At 39.1% G+C, this 23,707-nt stretch overlaps 4 protein-coding genes across 7 annotated transcripts; 1 reads left to right on the top strand and 3 right to left on the bottom strand.

The window, feature by feature from the left end:
- Positions 1-673: 673 nt before the first annotated feature.
- On the bottom strand, positions 674-2,272 carry LOC135633427 (zinc finger protein CONSTANS-LIKE 1-like). Its single transcript, XM_065142866.1, has 2 exons — positions 1,626-2,272; positions 674-1,108 (listed from the first exon to the last, which is right to left on the bottom strand). Exons 1-2 carry the CDS (start codon positions 2,190-2,192, stop codon positions 767-769), a joined length of 909 nt encoding a protein of 302 aa, XP_064998938.1. The 5' UTR covers positions 2,193-2,272; the 3' UTR covers positions 674-766.
- Positions 2,273-2,390: 118 nt separating this feature from the next.
- LOC103979996 (protein NSP-INTERACTING KINASE 1-like) lies at positions 2,391-8,274 on the bottom strand. The gene is made up of 11 exons (XM_009396280.3): positions 7,417-8,274; positions 7,208-7,340; positions 7,036-7,107; positions 6,820-6,963; positions 6,602-6,673; positions 6,434-6,493; positions 5,901-6,004; positions 4,792-4,938; positions 4,323-4,664; positions 3,522-3,901; positions 2,391-3,428 (listed from the first exon to the last, which is right to left on the bottom strand). Exons 1-11 carry the CDS (start codon positions 7,550-7,552, stop codon positions 3,114-3,116), a joined length of 1,905 nt encoding a protein of 634 aa, XP_009394555.1. The 5' UTR covers positions 7,553-8,274; the 3' UTR covers positions 2,391-3,113.
- A 1,007-nt stretch (positions 8,275-9,281) lies between these two features.
- On the bottom strand, positions 9,282-14,270 carry LOC135581124 (transcription initiation factor TFIID subunit 10-like). Its single transcript, XM_065142886.1, has 6 exons — positions 14,036-14,270; positions 13,890-13,954; positions 11,476-11,538; positions 10,527-10,581; positions 10,391-10,441; positions 9,282-9,607 (listed from the first exon to the last, which is right to left on the bottom strand). Exons 1-6 carry the CDS (start codon positions 14,135-14,137, stop codon positions 9,527-9,529), a joined length of 417 nt encoding a protein of 138 aa, XP_064998958.1. The 5' UTR covers positions 14,138-14,270; the 3' UTR covers positions 9,282-9,526.
- Positions 14,271-14,856: 586 nt separating this feature from the next.
- LOC135633382 (uncharacterized) lies at positions 14,857-22,973 on the top strand. 4 transcript variants are annotated; one of them, XM_065142780.1, is made up of 4 exons: positions 14,857-15,005; positions 15,153-15,329; positions 16,473-18,080; positions 22,465-22,973. In XM_065142780.1, exons 1-4 carry the CDS (start codon positions 14,988-14,990, stop codon positions 22,492-22,494), a joined length of 1,833 nt encoding a protein of 610 aa, XP_064998852.1. In that variant the 5' UTR covers positions 14,857-14,987; the 3' UTR covers positions 22,495-22,973. The 4 variants fall into 4 exon arrangements, with proteins under 4 accessions (XP_064998852.1, XP_064998869.1, XP_064998846.1 ...); XM_065142797.1 differs by lacking the exon at positions 22,465-22,973 and adding an exon at positions 19,274-20,242 and having other exon boundaries at positions 16,506-18,080; XM_065142774.1 differs by lacking the exon at positions 22,465-22,973 and adding an exon at positions 19,274-20,237.
- The last annotated feature ends 734 nt before the right edge of the window (positions 22,974-23,707 follow it).

A 23,707-nucleotide genomic window follows, 5' to 3' on the forward strand; every position in this document is an offset into this window, starting at 1 on the left:
AGAGCTGTGTAGTTGTTGAGAAAGTTATGTTCTATAGTGCAGAAAAAAACTAGTGATCAAAAATTAGTTTTTCTCAACTGGACAGAATTGATCGAAAACATTTGCTAATTGTGATGGTCTCTTTTGTTTTTTGTTCTTTTGGTATCTGTAGATCAAATGTATTGTATTGAGACAAAGTAATATTCTGTGAGGTCTTTGGATTTGCCTAACATCTTTGGAATTCATTTATTTCTTATTTCTCTCAAGGTTGGCTTGCTTTAGTTTTGACACATTTCATGTTACAGGTTTGTATTGTCTTAAATTTCGAACACTAATATTTGAAGTCCAGCATGAAGATTTTGATCCTTTTGTTTTCCGAGGAATATCATCTTATCGTATTGCGATCGATACTTTGGGTTTATTAGGGGGCTTATTCTATCTTAGTGTTCGGATGCTTCGACGTCTATACAAAGGATTACGTCTATACAAAAAATATATCAAAGAATTCTTTTAGCAAAAAATATATCGAAGAATGCTTTTAGCAAAAAAAATATATCGAAGAGTTAGTGTCGAAAATTAAAAAATATATCGAAGAGTTGACATCGAACTAACAGAAAATCTAATTGTTGGAGTAAATCTAATTGTTTATTCCAACGTGGAAACATATGCATCTCAGGAAAGATTCTTACCAAAGTGGGTTAAACATGTGGACGATCTTAACACCTGGAAAGTGAGTCATCATCATACAATCTATCCAATGTGGCATCATAGTTTCTTACACAAGTCCTTAAAACGATGGGACGACACCAAACCTTGAATTAGCTAACACAGCAGCAGTGGAGAACATCTGATCCACTTCGAGCTCTACATCCGACTTCTTCGCAAACCGGCCTTTGATTCGTGGCCTCGTTTCAGCATACGCCTTTCTCGATGCATACCTTATGGTCTTCTCAAACCTCCTCGTCTTCCTCTTCTCCCTGTATCTAAGCACTCTGGCTTCTCTGTCCATGAGATTGAGCTGTGGTTGAACTTGAAGAGGATGGTGGCCCGAGAAGAGATCCATGGTTCCTTTGGGCGCTCCGATGGAAGTGTCTGGTACGACACTTGCATCCATGGATGACAAAGAAACCTACATGTAAATTGGAAGAAGAAGAAGAAGTCATCAACCTTTGTAGCGACAACATCTTCTGCAAGAACCTGAAGTGCCCCCATATAGAACAAAACCATGGAAGGCAGAAGAGATTTAGGAGAATGTGTGCATTCTTGCTGATTACAGGATTATTCCTTATTGAAAGGATCTTTATTTCCATTTTAATGATCATATCATTACCATCAAAGTCATAAGAACAAAGACACATAATGGAAGTAAAAAATCTGAGAAAAATCATTAGAATAGTTAGAAAAGAAGGAGAAAAAAACACAAATTTTCAGCAGTAAAAATCCCATAAAAAATGGTCTTCAGAAAATAATTAGAGTCAAATAGTTTCCCATCAGATTTAGCTCTTTAAATCTGAAAGTTTGAGACAGTAAACAACACATAAGCTATATAAGGAATATGAAGATCCATCAAATCTCTTCTGTTAATTGATTTAGGAGAAGAACGGAATGATACCAATATGATCTTTAGGATGAAATCAACAACTCACTCTGTGGCTGAGGGAAGAAGAGTAGTTGAATCCATTGGAGGCATCAAACTCCATCTGCAAGCTATGCTGATGCTGCTCATTTGGCACCAAATGGTCCCTCTCCTCGCTCTTCCCATGGCTGAACTGCTGCGCCTCCTGCAGCAGCTGCTGCTGATCGCTGCCACACTCATTCTCACTGGAATCGTACTCGACAAGGTCCAAAAACTCGTCGGCCTCCTCGGCGAACGACAGGCCCCCGGCGCCCTCGCTGCCGCCCTTCACAGCATCAAACAGCAGCCAGGCAGCAGCCTCCTCGTCGCCGTCCTTGTCGCCCGCGCCCGACGGGACGCCGACGTGGTAGGCAGCGCTGAGACCGGGCCTGACGACGAGGCCGCCGCCGGCCAGGTCGGGGAGGAGGGGGACGCGGTGGTGGCGGCTCGCGAGCAGGTTGGCTGAGTGGATGCTTGCGTCGCAGGCGGCGCACAGCGCCGCGGCGTCGGCGCGGCAGTACACCGTGCACGGCGCAGACCGGCACGACTCGCAGGTCCGCGGCGCCGCCCAACCCGAGCTCTCCTCCACCTTCAGCATGTCACGCAAGAATCCGAGCTGCTGGTCTACGACGGGATCGACTCCTCCCTTCTCGTTCGCTTGTGCGATTTCCGGAATCAGGTTGCTGTTCTTGTCTTAACTCGGGATTGAGAGAATCCAGTGGATGACACGTGGGAGGATGTTAGCGGCTGACAGGGCCCGGTCCCGATCTTATGGCTGGCGTTGGATCCTGGTGGGGCCATGGCTTGCGGTGGGGTGTCTCGTGGGCCCCAGTCGACTCGTGGTGCCGATAATTGAATGCATCTTTCAGTTGCTTTGCTGACTCCAACACATGCTTCTCATGGATCTCAATTTCCATAAAAATTGAATTTTGTGGCCATCAAATATATTTTTAGAAACAACAAAAAAAGAACAAACCAGATAAATTCTGCTGCTTAATTTCCAGAGAAAAGGAAGAACTCCAGAGATTTTTGTCGGCCATGAGTTGTAGGACTACGTGGAGGAGTCATACCCTTATCCAAATCAAGCAAAACCTCAGCCATGTATCCCTCAGCTGTCATGGTGGCCTTTAATGTCCATTCCTGTGTTGGTGGATTTGGCACACCACTGCTTATCCCTATCAAATTGCATTTGATGCTGTCAATCTATTCGGAACAATGCCAGCTGACCAGCTTTTTTTAATGGTTATGAGTCAATCTAAATGAATGGAAGATCTTTGATGCTGGTCTCTTGTAATCTAATGTGTTCTGCACAATGGCAAACAGAATATTCTTCTTGCAGAATGCAAGAAGAAGATTTGCTGTGGAATTCTCATGGCTGATGGAACTCACATGTTCTTTTCTTGTACGTCTGTTAAATACAACCATTTGTACACTCTCATTCTGCAACCAAATAGATTTCGATCTATCATATGCTGTACAAGTTCTTCAAAGATGGGGTCGCTTCATGCCGTGAAAATCATCATCTTGGACCAGAGAGCTCCGTTGCTTGGATCAGCAATGAGGAGTCATCAGTCAGGTCGGAATAGTGCTCTGAGGAGAACTCAGACACCTCGATTTTGCGAGCAGCAACTCCATGAGAGACTTCCCTTCTCTCCGCGAAGCCATCAGCTTCAAGCATCCGGACCACCTCAGACATTTTAGGCCTGTCGCCCGGGAGATACTGTGTGCACAAGAGAGCTACCTGCACCATCTCCTCAAGCTCACCCTGGTCGTAGCTGTTCTTCAGATCCTTGTCCACAATCATATCAAGCTTCTCTCTGTGGACTTCTCTTACCTGATTGATTGAAAGAAGCACTTTATGTCAGTGAATTGCGATTCAAATCATCTGTATATGTTGCTTTCAAAACATTAGGTGTTGTGGTTTTACCCAGTCAAGCATGGCACTTTTCTGGTTTGCTGCCTTTCCAAACTCCAGAGCTCTCAAGCCAGTAATGAGTTCGAGGAGGAGAACTCCGAAGCCAAAGACATCAGTTTTCTCGGAGGACTGCCCCGTCGATAGATACTCTGGGGCGATGTGCCCCACGGTTCCTCGAACAGCTGTTGTGACATGAGAGTCCCTGTGATCCAGAAGCTTTGCCAGGCCAAAGTCTCCTACTACGGCCTCGCAGTAGTCATCGAGCAAGATGTTGGCAGCCTTTACATCTCTATGGATGATCTTAGGATCACACTGCTCGTGCAGATAGAGAAGGCCTCTTGCAGCTCCGAGAGCAATTCTTTTTCTTGTACTCCAGTCCAGTGTTGGTTTTGCTGCATAAGTTGAGTAACAAGTAAATTTGAATGTCCCGTTATGTGTTCAGGCTAAGAAAAACATTTTATACAGCCTTCTGCATGCTAGAAAAAAAACTTAAATTCCTTCTAGGAGTTGCTGTTCTTGATTTGATTGTGCAAAGTGTAGCAAGATCAATGCATAAGCCCTTAAATTTTGATCAGACATTCTACTTGCTTTGAGACTAAGCCTAGTTTATGATGATTGCTTCCTCCATCATTTAGTTTAGAAGATTCAACTACAAATGACAGAATAAGCATACCCGTGATAGCCCTTGAAAAATAAACTCTAACATCATTTGAGAGTGTACTGCAAGGGCTTATATTCCTTTGTTCTTGACCACAAATGGTTACTACTATATAAAAAAAGGCAACTCCAAGAAGTTTCTTGATCGAGATGTACCTTTGAGTCGAGAAGCAACACTTCCATTGGACATGTATGGATAAACAAGAAGCCTCTCTGTAGCAGTCATGCAGTAACCCCATAGCTTAAGGAGGTTTCTGTGCACTGCTAAGCTTATCATCTCAACTTCAGTTTGGAACTGTATCTCTCCACCTGCAGCATTTCCATCTTTGAGCCTTTTGACAGCCACTAAGGTTCCATCTTGCAGCTTCCCCTTGTAGACATTTCCAAACCCGCCTTTTCCCAGTATGTTTTTGCTGCTGAAATTATTGGTTGCAATTTGAAGCTCCCTAAAATGGAATCTTTTCAGATTTCCAAGGCATAATCCTTCATTGTGTTGGTCTGAAAAATGATATGATGGTTATTAGAGCAAATAGTCAAAGGCATTGTGCTCAGGATTACACTGATACGATTCTATGTATAGCACATAAGGATTCATGTTATCACTGGTATCTTGCATGTTGCTTACCATTGACATCGAACAATATTTGTTGATTATGCCTTTCCCTCCACCAAAGAAAAAAACCAAAGGCAAGGCTAACAGCACATATACATCCAAGGCAAGACACAAATGCAATAACTTTGTGACTTTTTGGCCTTCTTGCAGTTGGAACACCTTAATAAAATTCAAGTCATCAGTCAATTACATGAGACTAAGTGTAATAAAATTTATGTAGAAGCAAGAAAAAGCTCTATGCATGGTGATTGATACATCCAGGAAATAATCTTGGTTACCCAACAAAATAATTCACAAGGCAGTATCTGTTTTGGAAGGAAAATTATGAGGCAGTATAAGAAAAGCTCCTTCAAGTATAAGATTAGAGTTAAAAGAGGAACAACCATGAACTAAAAAGGGAACAAGATTTCTTGCTTACGAGTGTAAAGGAGGCTTAATTTCAGGGAAGAATTAGGATTAAAAAAGGAGGAACCTGAAGATGAAAGCAAATGAAGGCTGAGACTGAAGATCTGGAGCGGAGAGGGAGAAGAACTACAGAGTTTACTTGTTTTCTAAATAGTCTGATTTGTTGAGTGCTATCTGATAGATCTGCAGGATAAATACTTCAACTTCCAAGTTGAGTCCTTTGGTGTAGCGTGCAACAGAGAAATTTTATTTGCTTGCAAGCTTCCCTGTCACTTTCATTCAGTATTGAGCAAAATTAATGGAAAAATAATGACATAAACCAAATCTCACAGTAAGTTGTTTAAGATTGTTCATGATTCATTGGTGCAATTTTGTAGGAAGCTTTATTATTTTCTTCTTGCTTACTCTTCATGAGTTCTTTTTTAAAGGGTTTTCTTAAAGATTTATGGGCTTAAAGCTGGACTTGAAATAGAACTTTCCAATTACAAAATAGATTGTTAAGTTTGCAGTGCGGTTCCTCGATGGCCTAATTTTTACTTTAGTGTTACTCCCATGTTGATGGGAGAAGGCTTTGAAGATTATGTCGATAGAATTGTATGGAAAAGATTAATTATTATACACTTAAGCCAAGTTAAATGCCGCTTAAGGTCATGACTTCATGCTATGACACATGGAAGGAAAGATTTCAATTGGAAATCTGCAAGTTGAGCATTTACCGTGAGTATTATTTTTGTTGAAGGAGACTGGCACAGGAACTGGCACTGTGTTAAAGCATTCTTGCTCTGAACCAGTTGGACAAATTAAAGGATTTCCAACAATGCTGCAGGAAAACTTAAGAAACTGTGGTGAGCATTACATTATATGTATGCGAGTGCATATGGATAAAGTTCTACACTGCCATATGAATAAATTTTAAGTTTAAAGAGAGGGGGAAAAAATGATGGTTTGCCTCTTTACTGTCAACTACTCAACATATACATGATTTTGATGGCCAAAAACATAAAATAAAAAGACAAATAAAAAAATAAAAAGATCAGTTAGCAGAATGTAGCACTTTTGAGCTATTATGATGCATGGACATAGTATTGATGAGAAAGAATGCCATCAGAGTCAAAATAAAAAATGTGAAAGAGTATCAGTAAAAGCAAAGCAGAAAGACTTGGGTTATCACATAACTGCAGCTAGGTATTCCCTCACGAACAAAGAAGAAAAAAGAAAATGCATTTTTAGCAGGAAATTAAAAACTTACCTAAATGTCCTGGCAGAAAACCTTGGTATAGGGCCACTAAAATTGTTGAAAGACAAATCCCTGAAGCATAAAAATAGCAAAAAGTAAAAAAAAAAATCTTTTTAACAGTAATATCTCATTAGAGAGATTATTTTTCATATAAATGAAACAGTAAATAGACAAACTTACAGGAAAGTGAGTTCAGTGATACTTGCCAAAGCCAGAGGAAATGCACCAGAGAGACTGTTATTATTTAGCCTTCTGTTCTCATTCCACAGAAAGAACAAAAAAAAACATGGAAGTAAACCAATAGTTAGAAACTACAACATTTCTTTCTTCTATTATGGCCTTTCAAAATTAACCAAAACAATGTGGGTTAACTCCATTTTTCTTTAGAAACAACTTACAGGTACTGAAGACCCTTCAGGTGTCCTAGTGAAGCAGGGATTTCACCATGGAAGTGGTTGCTGGAGAGGTCAAGCTTGTGGAGCTTGGAAAGCTTCCCAATTTCTGGTGGTATTGATCCTGAGATGTAGTTATTCTGCAGGAGCCTACAAAAGAATCCAAATATCAGCTACTAGTGAGGAACTATTTGACCAAGCACTTATCAAGAAATTGCTTACACAAACTCAAGATTTGTCAAGTTGCCAATGCTTGGAGAAAGTGTTCCAGACATATTCTGGCTTGGAGTTTCTCTGTGAAAATTATATCATCAGAATGACTTCAGATTCTCATACAAGTATTACAAGGGAGGAGAGAAAGAAAAATCCACGTTTATTTCCAAGTGATACTCACAGGCCAATGACCAGGTTTTCAGGTGAGCATGAGACCATACTCCAGCTGCATGGATCAACAGAGTCCCTGTCCCAATTCCCAAGAACACCATGAGGATCCTTGAGTGATGCTTTTATGTCCATTAGAGCTTGCACTGCAAAACAAATTAAAAATCAAGACTTTCATCCATAGAGAGATTGGAAAGGGAAGAGGCATGCTGCATGTTCTACCTTCAAAGTTAACACCTTTAGGGGAAAGCAAAGCAGATGCAAAGCCCAAGGTCCAGAAGAAGACCACCCAATGGAGCACAGCCCTTCCCTTCTTTGTTCCCATTGATGAGCTCACTCGCTCCACAGAGCAGCCCATGAATGGCTTTATAATTTGCAGGGATACATGGCGGAGTCAGCAGGTGGTGAAACCATCGATGATGTTTCTCCTTTCCATCACCTCTCTCTCATTTCAGCAGCCATGAAAACCCAGTAGGCTTGATGCCTTGGTAGCATGTAAAGGAGGGAGGAACAGAGACATGCCTGCCACTAGGGTATGCCTCTCTACTTTGAGGAGGAATGGAGTATATTTCTCCAACAGAATCAAACTTAGAACAGAACATTTCCGCTCTTCCACTGGATCAGAGGAGGGGGAGGGAGTGAAAGCCACTTGACGCACAAAAGAGCCCTTGATGATGGTGCTTAAGGGACAAGACGATGCGAAATGGGCCTCACGGGGTCCACGCCATGTCCCAAAGCTTGCTGCTGCACTCGATCCCCGGCAGCTGCAACCTCGAATCGATGCCGACTGACGGATAAGCCATGCCTTGGTGGGGCAAGAACGGACAGGTTGCGACAAACATAGCGGGAGATCATGGCCGCGACCTCGCATCGAGCTGTCGCGAACAAGCATCTAAGGAGCGTCCAGTGCCCGTGCGATCTCATTCCGGGAGTGCAACCATCCTCTGCGATCCACGACAGCGACTGAGCTCGGTGGTCCATTTGGCTCGATGGCCCCGAGGAACAATTCTGAGCCCCAAGCAGGAAGCTTTGTTGTGCCTCACCGAGAACATCTGAATCATAACAAGATGCTGCAATGGATGATGCCCTCTAAGCTTGGCTGGTCCACTTGGTCAAGACAAAGGCACAGACCAAGGAAGCTGTTAAGGTTAACAACACAGTAACTTAATTATATATATATATATATATATATATATATATATATATATATATATATATATATTTATACATATATATATACATATATACATATACATATACATATATATATATATATACATATACATATACATATACATATATATATATACATACATATACATATACATATATATAACTCAAAATTAAGAAAAAAAATAAATCACTTATTTATTGGATTCAGCTACATTTCCCTTGAGCTCATTGAGGAAGTTTTACAAGAAGACAAAAGTCAAGGAGAGATGAACAAGACAATTTAATTGAGATAGGCTAGGGTTATGCTTTGGTTATAGGGCATGGGAGTTTACAGCTCCTGAAACAAGGAGTGGTCCATATATTGGGATGTGTGGAGGAAGAACACAAGACATCTTGGTTGGCTGTCCTTGCTCTGTTTTAGTGAGATTATTATGTGTGGCACAGTTTCAAATGTGTTGATGGTGTTGACACTGAGGTCAGATGTTTCATTGGAACAGCATGTGAAGGAAGGCAGTGAGGAGAAGACAATTTGATGATGTGCATGGGTGCTTCAGGATGATTAGTCTGCAGCCTGAGAGAGATGCATTCATTACCACCCTCAGTACCCATGAGCAGGCCACTGCAAAAGGGATGAGCAAATGACAGGCTCAGGGTGGGGATCAAAGCAGGCAGCCAATCAAAAGCAAAAGCTGTCACATCTGGCATTCCTTTTCCTGCTTTCTTCATGCAAACAAATTAAGTGCAGATGTTTTATTTGCGCATTAATTATTTAGGGTAACCTAAAAACTGAACTCGAGACAAATAACAGCAATGGAGTGCCTCTCGAGACAAAGAACAAATTACAAAGCAGAAAGAAATGATTATTCCAAAGTTAAATACTGAACTCGATTTCGACTAGCTGGACAACCGCAGCATGCAAAACAATAAAGCTTGCTGAGATTCACAATAATGCAGCATGTTTACATGAAAATAAATAACTCGGTCTATGTGCCAAAAGGATCAAGAACAGCAGTTAAAAATATTGACGGAGCATCTAATTGTGGTTCCAACTGAGACAGATTATGATGAAAGAAATCACCAAGCAAAGCTTCAACCTCCTAATAGCATAAAAGGCTTCGAGCGAGGGCACTAGAAAGAAAGTCAAGGCATGCAAATTCATCTATTCCTCCCTTGATGTAGGGTCCATTCCGGTGGAAGGGTTGTCGGCGAAGTATTCTTGGTGTTTCAAGTTCACTCCATACTGTTCAGTGATAACAAACTGGCATTAGCTTTGAGAAATTAAAAAAAAAAATGCTTCTTGATATGTAGCTGACATTCAGACATCAATATCTGAAGACATGCTTGAAATATGCATATACATATAGAGAGGGATCCATGTAATTATAACAAATTCATTTTAGCATAAGCACTTCATCTCCATTATGGTGATTATATTCTGATAGAAGATCCAAGTGCACGTAACCCTAAAAGACAAGAACATAAAGGAGAATTATGCACTAAAATTAATAAATCTCTAATCAGCATTAATATTTAATTTAATTAATTGATGATGCATGATGCCACTTGATAGTTAAGCTGCATGATTAATCGAGTGAGAAACTAATGAAGCAACAAAACATAATTCTTCACTTAATTTTGAAATTGATTTGTCATGAAAGAGAAATGTGGTTACTAAATTGTCTGAAAAGTTCAATTTTATCTTCTGTTTAAGTAAGCTGGTAAACATCAGTGTATTAAATGGATGACACACACAACTCATTCATGATCTATTTGACCACAGGAACACAAAGAATCACCAATGCATGTGGCCTACAGAAGAAGCTACTTTTCTGCCGTATGCAGATATCTACAGGTTCAAGCGTACGGATGATCCTCTAAATGCTCCTCCAAATTTTGTGCCATTTTTTCCCAAATATAATGCCCACATGTATCAACATACCAAGTTATCAAAATATAGAGTACCAGACTACTACTCCTGGTCGTCTAGAAAAAGTTCAGAAACAGAGATGAAATATTTACTTACCTCTTGGAGGGATTTTGAAAGATCCTCCATTGCTAAGACAAGCCTCTTATCCTGCAGCATAAAAACTTAATCACCTAGAGTACAAGAGTAAACATCAGATTTTATTAATTAAGAAGGGATGTCGCAGGCCCAGCACCTTTGGCTGCTTGCTCTTATCCTTAACTGGCGCTGCTTGCCTGGCCTTGCAATGCCTAGTTAAGTATTGCAAAGAAAATGAAAGAGAAAGCATTAGTAACCATATTTTCAAAAAGACTTATCAAAGATCTTTTTAAAGGGAGCTGGAAGGTGAAAAGAAGCTTCACTTAGTGAGAGCTTGTTGCTGCCCTAACTGCATCTTGTATAATTGTCTTAAGAGACAAACATATTCAGCATTATAAGTATAGTAATTCCTCAAATTGGAAAACCTATAGCTTTTCTTCTCATTTAGGAGATGAATATTACCTTAATGCATGGAACAGAAAGTGAAGAATAAAATAATCCTATTGAAAATATCACAATTCTAAGGATGGAATTTGTCCTTAATCCCTTAGACTGAGTAGGGAAAATAGAGAAGTATGCTCAGTATTCCAACAACAATAAATAAACTTGTTGAATAGCCATGTAGGAGAGATGGAATTTTGCCAAGACCCATAACCAATGAAACAAAGGTCAGGCAATATTCAGCAACTATAAAAAAAAACTCACTGATCAGATTGTATGGATCAACCAATAATGTCCTACCATCAAACTGGCATTTGCCTGCATGTACCATGTTTTAATACAAACAAAATGGTGAACGAAAATATGAGAACATTGGCTGCCTGAATAAACCGCATCAAAGGAAATTATTTTTCTGCACTATGAAATGCAAGAATTTATTATTTTTCACAATTAAACATCAAAACATATATTGTTTACACAACCACTAATCCACATTTAAACTACAAGCAGAAATAACATTTTAGATCATAATTAATCATTCATTCCATTAAAGTGGAAATGTCTCATATTCAACCAAATATCCATGATTACAAGATGCAATTAATAAAATAGAAATGAAAGAGAACAACCGAGCAACAAATGGAATGCATAAAAATAAAACATACTGAAGAGCATCATTTGCAACCTCCAACATAAACTTTTGCGTTGCGACAGATACCAGCCTGGTTCTGACAAAAAAACAGAAAGTACTAAAATATTAAGCACAAAAAAAAAAAGCAAAATTCCTCATTTTCAAAGATATTAAAAATAAAAACATGACACCTCAAAGTTTGCAACAGAATAGCACAACTTTCATATGATAGTTCTGACAACATTTCGCAGGACTTTTTATGTTTTTCTTCATTAAGTGACAAAAGATTATATATTTTAATATATCATTGGCAATTTGTGCTCCAATATATGTTTTTCTTCTCCAACTCAGAAGCACTATATTTTGAGGATATTCTGAATATGTACTATCATCAAAGCAAATAATTATTAAGACAAGTCCCACTGATTTCTTCGGTAACAAAAGAATTACTCAACAGGTTTGTCAACAAACAACAAAGAGAAACGTGGGATCTTTCTTCTCATACTCTCTAGATAGAACACCTCTCCATGAGAAGTGTATTTTTATTTCTTTTTTCAAGAAAAATATCTGAAATTCCCAGCACATCTTCTGTTTCCCTAGGTGTAGAGTCTAAGAACAGTTCAATTTGATAAAAAGGGAGATTTCTCAAAAGTTGGGAGAAGCAGCACACTGCTGATCAATGTACACTTGTTCAAAGAAACGCTTTCCTCAGTCTCCTCTATTTGTAGTTAGTCTTTAGAAGATGGTAATCAACTAAGCATGCCTGAATTGATTACTGAAGTTGAATCTAAGTCGCATCAATAGTTTTCCAATGCCTTTCTAATCATTTTATATTCATGATTGGTATTTAACTGACAATGTAAAGCTTGTCCCACCTGCGTGAGCTATCACATACAGTAACAAATATGAGATGGTACATGCCTATGTCTATCTAATAACTTAGCTAAGACTTGAGAGAGAACCATATTTATAGAAACTATCAAGATAAAATTGAGATATAACTTATCTAAGGCCTTAGAGAAATGAAGTTTGAGGTTGAACAAAGAGAGCCAATGCCTCCTTTTCTAGTCTTCTGAGATATATGCAGAAGACTGGAGCTGAATCATTTCCTATTCACATCAAATTGGGTGTGCATCCTAAATATGATGATTTTCTATAGCCGGTTTCTCATTTTCCTTGTTTAAAATTTCCAATGTCAATCTCTCTGCACTTGCTGGATTATGCATCCTAGTCCTATAGTTAAGCTTGCAGTCATGAAAACACAATGGGACAACAAAATAGGCTTGGTCTATTTCACTAAGCTCCAAATGCCAGTTATCCTGTTATTATTTTCCATAAATTCTTGTTTTCTCCTGCCAATCCTGTGTTTCATTGTATGCAGAGGTATGGATCCTATAGCTGATTGTCCTATAATCTAAAGTAAAACATATATAGAGTACCTACAATTTTTCAATCCAAAGATTATCTTTTCCTCTGTCAATCAGAGTTGACAAAATAATTTTTCTTGTTGCCCTAATAAGCCTCATCCTACAGCATTTTCTTCAACCCAGTCTTCTAAATATCCAACCCCACATAGTTTACTTAAATGTTTTAATTATTGTCATTCTTGTGAAAATTTTTCCTAAACCACTACTTGCTGGTAGTTGCAGGTACAGACTATTGTTGGTCTTTTTCCCTTTAGCGACATGTAATTTCCTAGAAAAACATTTTTTTTTACTTGAACAGGGAGTAACTTGGTAATCTAAAATCAAGATCAAAATTTGATCATCAATTTGTCCTCCGCAGGCAACAAACGCTGATAAGATGCATCATCGTCCTGTCCATTTGTGCTTTCTCTCCAAAAATTTTCATATGCTGGTTAATATTTTACAACCAACCACTATTTTATTTTATTGTTCCCAAGTTATCTATAAATTTTAAAAACCCATCGGCTGCTTCCAGCCAAACAGATATGGATATGGAAACCTATAAGAATCATGGTTCCACAAGTTAAGTGAACCCTAGAAGCACCTCTAACCTCAAAGTGAAATTTATGGCCATAGAGAAATGGAACACATACCAAAACACCCTTGTTCTCTTTCATTACACCAATAAATATCAACAAAGATCTTCATCATTTGGTCCTATGAAACGAGGCTTCCAGTTATGCTAACCCTAGTTTTAATGCCTTCTTTTGGTTAGACAGATCTTTCAAATCTGCTTTTAATTCCACTTCAAGAAGATCTTTTATCACCCGTGCTCAATGACCCTATGCTATACAAACACGTGTAATCGAAACTATATACTCCCCACCATCAAGAGAACATAAGTTTGAGCACGTAAAGTAGCCGAATCAGAGTTACAAGTCCTGATTCTGGCCCCTAGGATGACATCAACATGTTAGATGAAGAGACACCAAATAAACCCAAATTTATTCGGGAAATCAAGAACAAAGGAGAGGGTACCAACAGCCGCAAGTCAGGGCAGTGGAAGCCGCTCTTGCCAAGGTAATGCTCCACAAGCTCGTCCGGTATCTAATCCACCATACGAGACCAGGTAAGCCGGTTCCTTTAGGATGCATCAGGAATCGATTGAGGGGGATCAGATTGTTTTACCGTGGGGGTGTAGTCCATGAGGGAGGAGAGGAACTCGGTGAGGCCGGAGTCGTCGTCATGTCTGCCCTCGCCCCCCATCGAAGACGACGACGAGGAGTTCATCGCCGCCCGCTGATAGCCGCCTTCTTCGCCTCCCCTTGCCGACGCTGGCACGAAATCGACGCCAAGATATCGCTTTGCTCCGACCTCCGTGACGCTTACGCCTCTTTTATCCCCGGGCTCACGCGCCCCAACCTTTATCGGGTCGTATGCGGGTTGGATCCGCCCCCGGACTAAACCCGCATCTATAATAATAATAATAATGATAATAATTAATGTTTACCGCAAATTAGTTCTCCTTATCAATCTCAATTCGATGGTGAGTTCAGATCTTTGCGGTCCCCACAAATCGCTGCGCCAAAGGAAATGACCGCAGCGGTTCAAAAACCTTCAAGCCCATCGCCGCCCACTTCGGTGCCTCAGGCGACATGGTTGCTATCCAACGATAGGCACCGGTGAGCGGGCCCACGCTGTTCCACTGTGGGCTCCACGAACGTCTCGAGTGAAAATTGTCTGTACCCTGCCGGGAATTCAACAGAGAAGCACGAGGCGCCCTGTTAGGGACCGACGACCACGAGACGACGCCTGGTTTTGACGTGATCAGGCGACAGGTTTGTTGACCGATGACGAAGCTCTCTATAGCGGGACCCATCGTTCCAAGGTGGGTCCGGGGATATTCGTCACTAAAGAAAGCTGAATCCTGTCGCGGGCAAGGGAACGGCGGGGCAAAAGCATAAACGCGGATTGTGGTTGCCCGTTCCGTGTCATAACAGACACAGCTGAAAGGTTGGGGGGGGGGAGCGGACGGGGGGGAAAGAAACCCGCTGCCGAACGAAACCACTCCTTTCCGCCGCCGCCTCCTCCTTCCCCCCTCTTTCTCTCGGCCGCCTCTCTCAACCGCCAACCGCTTTCGATGGCCGAGGATGCCGAGGTACGCTCCCAAGACCCAAATCATGAGCAAAAGAGCCCTTTCTTGTCTCGTCCAATCTTGCCTATGTTTTGCCTTTTGGATATTTGGCCGTCATTTGCTGATCTTGTTTGTGTGGTGTTTCGTGTTCTTTGTGGAGGAATCGTTCAGAGAATGGCGGCGCTGAAGCGGGCATTTGCGGATGTTATCTTGAACACGGCGAAGGAGTCGGCGGTTCGGATTCTGGCCTCCGAGCGGAGGGTGCTCCAGCTGCAGCAGAGTCTGTCGCTCGCCAGGGAAGAGTCACTGGACATGCTTCTCCGATTGAAGTCCATCATGGACTCCAAGGTGATGGCTCTATCTCCTATTTCACATTCTTCAACATCCGTTCAGTTCTCTTTATGGCAAAAGATCGCTTTTAGGGGGGATTTCTCTTCTCGATATCCAGTATGCACCTTGATATGCTTGCTTAGTCAAGATGAGCTCCTTAAGTTTGGTTGTTAGGCCCCAACTGTCATGTTAGGGCATGCTGTTTGCTGGATTAATAGTTTCTGCCTAAGCTATAAATGCGGTTGCCATTGCTTCTACTTTCTAATGAAACGAAGTATTGCTTAGCCATGTCCAGTCACATCAGCTGTTTTATTTTCTCTAGTATTCTCTATCTTTATCACCAGATATATGTCTCGTTTTTCAGATTAGAAGATTTGACTGTCTCCATCCTGCTACATCATCATATATCCTAATGTTTAGGAAACTTTGTAAGCCCATAATATGCTGCAAACATGAAAAATCTGCTAACTGTGACATTCATGCTTAATTTTACAAAATGGTGATTCTACAATGCTTTGACAGCCACACATCAGTTTTGTGTAACATGGAGTAGTAACTATGTATTAAATTTTCTTCATGAAAGCAAATATATTCATGTTTTTTGGATCTGGAGATCAGATGTCATATTGCCACCATGAGATTCAAAGCAATCTCATTTCATTTTTTTTAATTCCTTCCAAGTGGAAGACATTATCAGGCAGTTGAAGTTACATAAGTTTTGGACATAGCTTTGGGGACCAAAATAACCAATTTATATTGTTTATTAATTTTTTCAGGAATATAATTCATACATTAATCATTTTGCCTATATAGTATATACTGTGCTACTTGTTTCTATCTTATAACTATTTTCATGAATATGTTCTTTGTTGCAACAGATACTCCCTAGAGGTTGGTTTTTGTTTTTTTGTTGCACTTATGATGATATACAATAGTGGAACAACTTTAGAGGATATGGCACTTATTAACTTGCTTTGTGGAAGTTGATTTGGTTAAGGTCCTTAATACTTCTGCTGGTGGTACTTTTTTTTAAAGTTTAGTTTGTTGTAGAATGCTACATAGTAAATTGCTTTTGGCTTTGGTTAAGGTCCTTATTACCTTTTGGCTTATAATTTAGATAGGTTTTGAAGAAATTTCTTACAATGAATGTTGGTTTTACAGATTAATGAATTGGAAAAGTCCAATCTATCTCAGGTAAGGAAAATTCAAAAACTTGAAGTTCAACTCGGTGAAGCAAAGGGTACAATAAATTTTCTTAGATCTGAACTGAAGAGATTGAATTCTGAATTGGATCAAAGGATGGATATTCAAGCTGAGTTTCCCGATGGGAAAAGCACAGGTCACAATGCCACTTCTGAGAAATATAATTGTAAAGAAAACATACATAATTCTGACTCACACCTGTACTCTAAAAGAGGAGCCAAAAGTGTACCGAATTCTGACTGCTGCTTCACCAAAGGCGTGACACAAGATGAACCTTTGAATAATTTGATTGCAGTGGATAATTACGCTGGCAACCCTGACTTGGCATCAATAATACTGAGCAACAAAGAGCCAGAGCTTTATCGAAACGGATGCACCCAGAGGATTCGAGCTTTTGAGCGGAATCAAGTATCTGGGAAAGAGTTCTCTACACAAATCCATGACCAGGTCTCAGACATAAAGAGTGAAACAATGATGTGTGAGAATGGAAAACCTGAAAGGTCTCACACCAAAGATTTTGCTATGGTGAAAAAACCAGTGTGTCGTAGGAAACGAAGAGTGCATTGTAAAAAGCATATTATGAAGTCTACAGAATGTGGTTATCATGACATGCGACATTGTAGATCCCTGGAGAGTAGTCATTCTAAGTTTTCTATGGCGACCAATGACCATATGTCAAACATAAAGAATGAAACAAACATGTGCGAGAATAAAAAAGCTGAAGGGCCCTGGGCCATAGATTTTGGTATGGCAGAAAAAATAGTAAGAAGAAAGATGCGGCGTCAAAAACGCATGAGGCCTGCTAAATGTATTACTTATCATGACATGCAACATTATGGATTGCTAGGTAGTAATCATTCCAAGGTTGGAGAAAATGACAAGGATAGATCTGCTGGTAATTCACAGAGGGCTAGCGGTGAAGCACCTCTAAAGACACTGGATTCTTGTTCACCTCAGATGTCTGGAGAAAATCAGGAAACAACAAAAGATCAAAAGACTAAGTTGAACAAATTTTCCAATCATAGAATCTCAGGGCTTTTAGATGGCAATAGAATAATGACAAGGAGATCTGTTCTGAAACTATGCAATACTTGTGAAGATCATACTGGTGGAAGCCATACTTCTGGTAGTGGAGCCACTTTTCAAGAAAATAGTCTAAAGGAATCTTTGGTACTAGGTACAAGTGAGGTGATTGATGATGCAGTTTCAGATGCTGTTAAAAATGGCACACTGCTACATGAGATAATGTTGTCAAAAGCAGATGATAAATTAGCAGAAGATTTAGGTACTTCTATAACAAAAGAGGGTCACGATGATTCTAAAGATGAACCTTGCAAGCCATGTGGACCTGCTGCTGAAGATCGAAGTGACAAAATCCTCAAATATACCTTTCAGAGGAAGCGGAAGAGGGTTTCTATAGATAGCAAAGTTGACTCTACATCTTTAGAGGGAAGCATGTCCAAGCAAACAGTGGAGAAAGATAATGCTGTGCTGGACCCTCAGAAATCTAGCTTACTAGTGGAATCATCCAGAGAGAGTAGGAGACTGGCACAGGTTGCTCGACAGGTTAGTGAAGTTACCTCCTCCCTGTTTCACAAATGCAGTGTCTACATGGATAACAGGAACCTTAGTGTTCAAAAGACTATGCAACTGGACTTATGACATCATTTATCTTTAAGTGACCATGTATTGACCTGTTAGAAAGTTCTTATTAGTTAGATCTGTTAGCATAATCATTTCTAACATGTCTATATAAATAAACAATGGGGAAAAGCTTCAAGAGATAATGCAGTAGTTAGCTTCTCTAAATTACATCTTACATGATTAATAATTATTGGGAGGTACTTCATCACTGTGCCTATTGGTCCTTCAAGACTAAGAATATGAGGGCCTACATAGGTATTCTATTCTAATTGATTAATTTCAAAGAATTGATATTGGAGTTTGAAAGGAAAGACATGTGATGTGACTTTATCGAGCATAATTCTTGATTGCATTGTTGGTTTACTTTTCCTTTGCACCATTCATTGATGTCAAGGATAACTTCCTCAAATAATTGAAGTTCTGACATGGTCTGTACTAATCTTTTCTTTTCGCATCTAGTTACGTAGGTGAATGCATTATGACTAGAGGTGCCATGACAATTTCATGTACTGGTGTAAACAAAGCTGAAAATGACCTGATAGGGGGATCATGTTCAGGTGAGTCAAACAAACATGATGTTTCTGTTAGACCAAGCTCGAAAAGTGCTTGATCCTCCAAAGTTCACACTCAGCTTCACCAAAATCATCAGGCCTAGTTCATCTATTTCGGAGATTGAAGAAATGGTTGATGTTTTATGGAGGTAGCTAGAACAGAATCCAAGGACACAAGGGTGAGAAGAGGTGCATGCATGGGCATTGAGATGGAAGATGAAGATGGTATGGCATGGTGGCTACAATGTGAAGAGAAGTGCGATTACAAGGCATGATAGAGAAGGCTAAAGAGAGAGAGAACTATGGCCAAGTACCAGAGAAGTCTTAGGGTTTCAAATCATATCTCATATTATATATACTACTATGTTATCTCAATTTTTAGATAAAAATAAATGGCTAAAATTAGAGAGCTCGAGTTTTATACAACAACAATAGGATATGATGTCCCTCCAAAAGACTCAAGCTATATTATGCAAGGTTTAAATCTTGAGCCAGTGTCGATACTAGTTGGTGGCTGGACTAGTATGGTACCAGTTTATCTCATCATAACAATTCTTGGTACAGGTTGGTATATCACAAGCCCAACAGAAGAGGAGGTAGAGGAGCAAGAGGAACATGAGAAGAAGATAAAGTAGAGGAAGACAAGGGGGGAGAGAGGCGTACCTTATGCTGGAGAGGAGGCAGCGACCCTTACAAGGAGGAGAAAGTGGTGGTGGTGGCAACCCTTACAAGGAGGAGAAAGTGGCGAGTGACGAGTTGGAGGCAGCAGTGGCAAATTGGTGGGGAGGAAGAGGCGGAGGGGAGAGAGATATGATGCATGAGAGAAAGAAAGAGAATGTGCAACGAGAAAAAGAAAGGGAAAAGAAATGAAAAAGAAAAGGCAGCTGTCAAGCTATCGAAAGAATAAAAGAAAAAGGAAACCTAATGGTAGGCTTACAATTTGATACACCCTGTTTCGATTGGAAAAAGAGGATGTTACATCTGAGACGCTGATTATATCAAGCTGTAAGCCTGGTATGAAATGGTACCAGACAAAAATTTGTGGTCCACGTACCAATTCACTGTTAGAATGTTAAATACTGGTCTGTACCTACCAGTACACTTGATTTTTAACACCATGATGTTATGTAACATCTATAGTAAGCAAAGGTGGACTTGCAAGATCTTAAAGAAGGTGAGTTTTTCTTAACAAGCTGTATGCAAGAGTTAGCAAACAACACACTATTTCAACGTAAGCTCATATGTCTTGCAAACAAGCCAAATGGCAAGCCAACCATGTTCAGTTAGTAAACATTGCATTAGGCTTACTGCCCTTCAACCATGTTTCTGTCTGTCATGGCTAAGTGTTACATTCGCCTTTCACCTAAAATTTTGCATTTCTACAGGCTTTACAGTGTCTATGGAAAAGATACTAGTGAAGAATTAAATCTAGGCATAGGGAACTCTATATTATATTATGCCACTAATGATGAATCAAATTTCAATTGGATTCTGTAGGTATTCAAATAAATTTATACATGCATATATATAGATAAATGTCATCTTTTACTCATTAATTTCTACCCACAGATTGGAATGATAGAGAACAAAATTGACTTTGAGATTTGATGTTCCTTGGGAGTATATGCAGGCACCTTAAGTAAGCCTTTCCATGGGATTATTTATGATTATCCAAAATAATTTAGCCTAGTTGTTGCGACTAGAAACTAGAAACTTGATAGTCGGCATTTTAAATTCACTTAATTAGAACCAGCCGAATAGAAAACTTGTGGCTTGTGCCTTAATTAAACTATTCTGTTAAGATTGTGCAATACTTTATGCATAGTCCTTAGCACTCAATACCTTTGCTTAAAATAGGCTGGCTTTTGTGGAAAGACATCATAACTATTGAAGATTCTCTCCAAATAGTTTGATGCTTTGATCTTTTACCAATGCTTTTCTTTTCCAAGTTCATAGTAACCTGTATATGTACCCATCAACTAAAAGCATATTTTTTTAGCTACTATGATGGACTTCCTCTAGTATGGCCCTCAATGTTGTTATATTAAATAACTTAACTCCATTCTGGTCAAAGTTTCTTGTATGCATGTGTCTTGAATGAACAAATGCATCTCTGTTTGAGCAAAACCTCCCACTTCATGTCTTTTTCATAAATTGATCATTTCCATGAAATCTAGTCAAATCAATTATTTACTATGAGAAGAAACTTGTACCCTTAAAATATTTAACCATGCAAGTATCTAACTTTTTTCAGTATTGTAAGAAAAGAGTTGGCAACAACCAAGTAGGATATTTTTGTGATTAGGACACTTGGCACACTCAACACTTAGTTTTAGAATAAATCCCAATCGTAAGGTAAGAGGCAGGATTTATGAACGTATGATAAGGGAAAAAGGAGGAACAAATGAACTGTCACAGGCAATAACTACTAGAGGAATGTGTCTTGGTTATTAGTGGACATTTTTTAAATATCCTTTTATCTATCACCATAACTGGTTAGGGTTTTTTTTTTAGGCTACATGAATCTCATTAAGCTTTGTGTAGGAAAGCATCCCTAGTTAAATTAAGAGTGATCAAATATCTTATTATTGTTGCCACTAAAGTTCTCTTAGGTTTCTCTTTCTGCTCTCATTAATTTTAACTCACCTTATTTAATCTTTGTATTTCTATCTCTTTTTGAGCATCTTCATATCATTTCAATTGAGTTTCTATCGCTTTATTTATTTAAGGCTATCTCTGTCTCAAGAATTCCATTTTGCACTGTGTCAGTCAAATCGGTGTTTGTCAATTGGACCAAGGATCGATATTGGACCATATAGATTAGTCCCGTTCAATATTTCTTATTTCATTATTTTGTTCAATGGATATCAAATAGTATGAGTCTGTTCACCACCCAATAATATCAATATCATATTAGTTCGACCAGTTACTGAAACTGGTATCAGACTGCAATTTGAATCCTTGACCTAAACTGTTTGTGAATTAGTAATTATGCACATTTACCTTGGTTTATTCTCTGCTATGTAAACTTTTTTGTCTGAGAAAAGAGGAAAAAGCAGTATAGGCGCTCCAGAGTAAGTAGATGGATCTAGGTCTTCATAATTGGTAGCATCCTAGGTCCTAACAGATATCAAGGTTGATCAAATTAATGTTCTAAATATTGGGCATTTCACCCATTATTTTTTGGTCTGATAGGGGATTGACACGTGTCTGATTCAATTTAAAATAGGGAAAATTCTTTTACTTCTTAAATTATGGATGGCTAAAAGCAATAGTTGACAGGTTTCAACAACTTCCCTGCTCCTTTCTTTTTCCTCTGCCTTCCACATCGCAACTTCAACATTCACCTTGTTCTGTCACTATGTTGTCTCTTCCTCATCTTCCTCCATTTCTTCCTCTGTCTCATCTTTTCCTCCAGTCATACAATGATCTGTACTGGTCTGCCTGTTGATCAATATCAGCACTGCACTGAGATTTCAAATCTTGAATAAAATATTTACTGCTTTGTTATTTCTTTTCTCATTACTAATGAAACAAGGGAAAACACATGAATCTAAAGGTCCATGCTCATCCTATACTTCAAAACAATTTCTAATTCTTGTTATATTCCTGTAACAACAGAAGTATAACTTCAATACTAGTGACATTTATAGGTCCAGCATTTCCACATGGGTGGCTCTTTTGAGAGGCTCTGCTGGATTGCAAATTATATCTAAAATTCTCAGGAGCTTAATTTTCTACTCTTTTATTTTCAGCTCATTTCCTTGTCTGAGAGGAGATGGTGATGGATCTACTGCTTTATCGCATGCAAAGTGCATTTCTGGAGTCCAGAAGGAAGTTTTACACTGCAGTATTTTCAGGACTGCTTCATTGCTGCTCAGGTTCCAACTTGTTCCACATTTGAACACATCAAAGCATGCATCTCTGTTCCACCATGTTGGCAGCTGTAATGTAAACATAGAAAAGGGCTGCAGCAAAATAGAAGAATTATAAGAAAACTAGACAGTGCTACAGTTAATGATATATTCCATGATAATCTCAGCAGAGTTCAGTCCTTGTTTTTTCCTCTTTTTAGTTATTTATGATGTACCATCTTCCATTTTGAGATATATATTATTCTCATCCAGGCTTTCCTAGTCCCCGCTGTCCGGCACATATTGTATCGGTTGGTTAAAGATCATCTTGAAGATGATTCTTTGGTGGCTATACCATTATGAACATTTACACAAATTGCAATTCTGCAAAATTCCAACTTTTTATGCTATCTTCCATGCTGTTGAATTGCATATTAGCATCTCTGTAGATTGAAAATAAGTGTTGCTTTACAACAGTTTTTTATAAATTAATTCTAGAAAAGGAGACATGATTTCTAAATGCAGATAGGACAGCTCGTGAAAGAACTTCACAACTAGCTTCCTGTCATTCATGTGACAAGGTTACAATGCAACTGTATTCTTGATAGCAGAGTTGTTTTCCAGTTTAATATGATTCAAACTTTCCTGCTCACCCTTTTTCATGCTGCAATAAATTCTTGATAGCAGAGAGTTGAGCTTATGTTTTCTTGATGGAGTTCCAGTTGAAGCTGTCCTTGTTAAGTGTTCCATGTAAGTAGATTCACTCTCCCTTCTTTAGTTTATTGCTATCAGTACAATATAAACAGTTGTAGTGTTTGAGTTTTAGAACACACAACACATATGTTTTCCTCACACAAAAAATGCCATTTTTATTGCAGAAAATATCATTTACATAAAATGAAACAGTTGCTTTGAATGCCTTTGAAGTGGACAAGAAAGAATTGTAAATGCTGCATGCTTAATTCACTGTGACAAGTTGTTTCACTTTCACTTCAAAGCATGGAGAGATGTTTTTGTTTATAAAAACAAAAATTCCTAATTAGTTTGGCAACTTCCATTTCCTGTTTTCTTTTACTATCTTAGGAAATTCTAAATAAATTCCATATCTGTTCCTAAAATATATATTTGAAGCATCTAAACATCA

Source organism: Musa acuminata, chromosome BXJ1-3, assembly GCF_036884655.1.
Source record: "Musa acuminata AAA Group cultivar baxijiao chromosome BXJ1-3, Cavendish_Baxijiao_AAA, whole genome shotgun sequence".
In the NCBI taxonomy this organism is placed as follows: Eukaryota; Viridiplantae; Streptophyta; class Magnoliopsida; order Zingiberales; family Musaceae; genus Musa; species Musa acuminata.

What these genes read in the sequence shown, in the direction of transcription:
- LOC103979996 (XM_009396280.3), bottom strand. Translation starts at nt 7,552, where the DNA reads ATGGGCTGCTCTGTGGAGCGAGTGAGCTCATCAATGGGAACAAAGAAG. An exon ending in TTGACAAATCTTGAGTTTGT is followed by an intron (nt 6,964 to 7,035) that starts GTAAGCAATTTC and finishes ATTCTTTTGTAG; the next exon opens with GCTCCTGCAGAATAACTACA. An exon ending in TTTTCTGCCAGGACATTTAG is followed by an intron (nt 6,005 to 6,433) that starts GTAAGTTTTTAA and finishes GTTTTCCTGCAG; the next exon opens with CATTGTTGGAAATCCTTTAA.
- LOC135633382 (XM_065142774.1), top strand. An exon ending in AGTCCATCATGGACTCCAAG is followed by an intron (nt 15,330 to 16,472) that starts GTGATGGCTCTA and finishes TTGGTTTTACAG; the next exon opens with ATTAATGAATTGGAAAAGTC. An exon ending in TGGCACAGGTTGCTCGACAG is followed by an intron (nt 18,081 to 19,273) that starts GTTAGTGAAGTT and finishes TTCTTGGTACAG; the next exon opens with GTTGGTATATCACAAGCCCA.
- LOC135581124 (XM_065142886.1), bottom strand. Translation starts at nt 14,137, where the DNA reads ATGAACTCCTCGTCGTCGTCTTCGATGGGGGGCGAGGGCAGACATGAC. An exon ending in TCATGGACTACACCCCCACG is followed by an intron (nt 13,955 to 14,035) that starts GTAAAACAATCT and finishes ATGGTGGATTAG; the next exon opens with ATACCGGACGAGCTTGTGGA. An exon ending in ATAAGAGCAAGCAGCCAAAG is followed by an intron (nt 10,442 to 10,526) that starts GTGCTGGGCCTG and finishes TTTATGCTGCAG; the next exon opens with GATAAGAGGCTTGTCTTAGC.
- LOC135633427 (XM_065142866.1), bottom strand. Translation starts at nt 2,192, where the DNA reads ATGCTGAAGGTGGAGGAGAGCTCGGGTTGGGCGGCGCCGCGGACCTGC. An exon ending in CTTCTTCCCTCAGCCACAGA is followed by an intron (nt 1,109 to 1,625) that starts GTGAGTTGTTGA and finishes ATTTACATGTAG; the next exon opens with GTTTCTTTGTCATCCATGGA.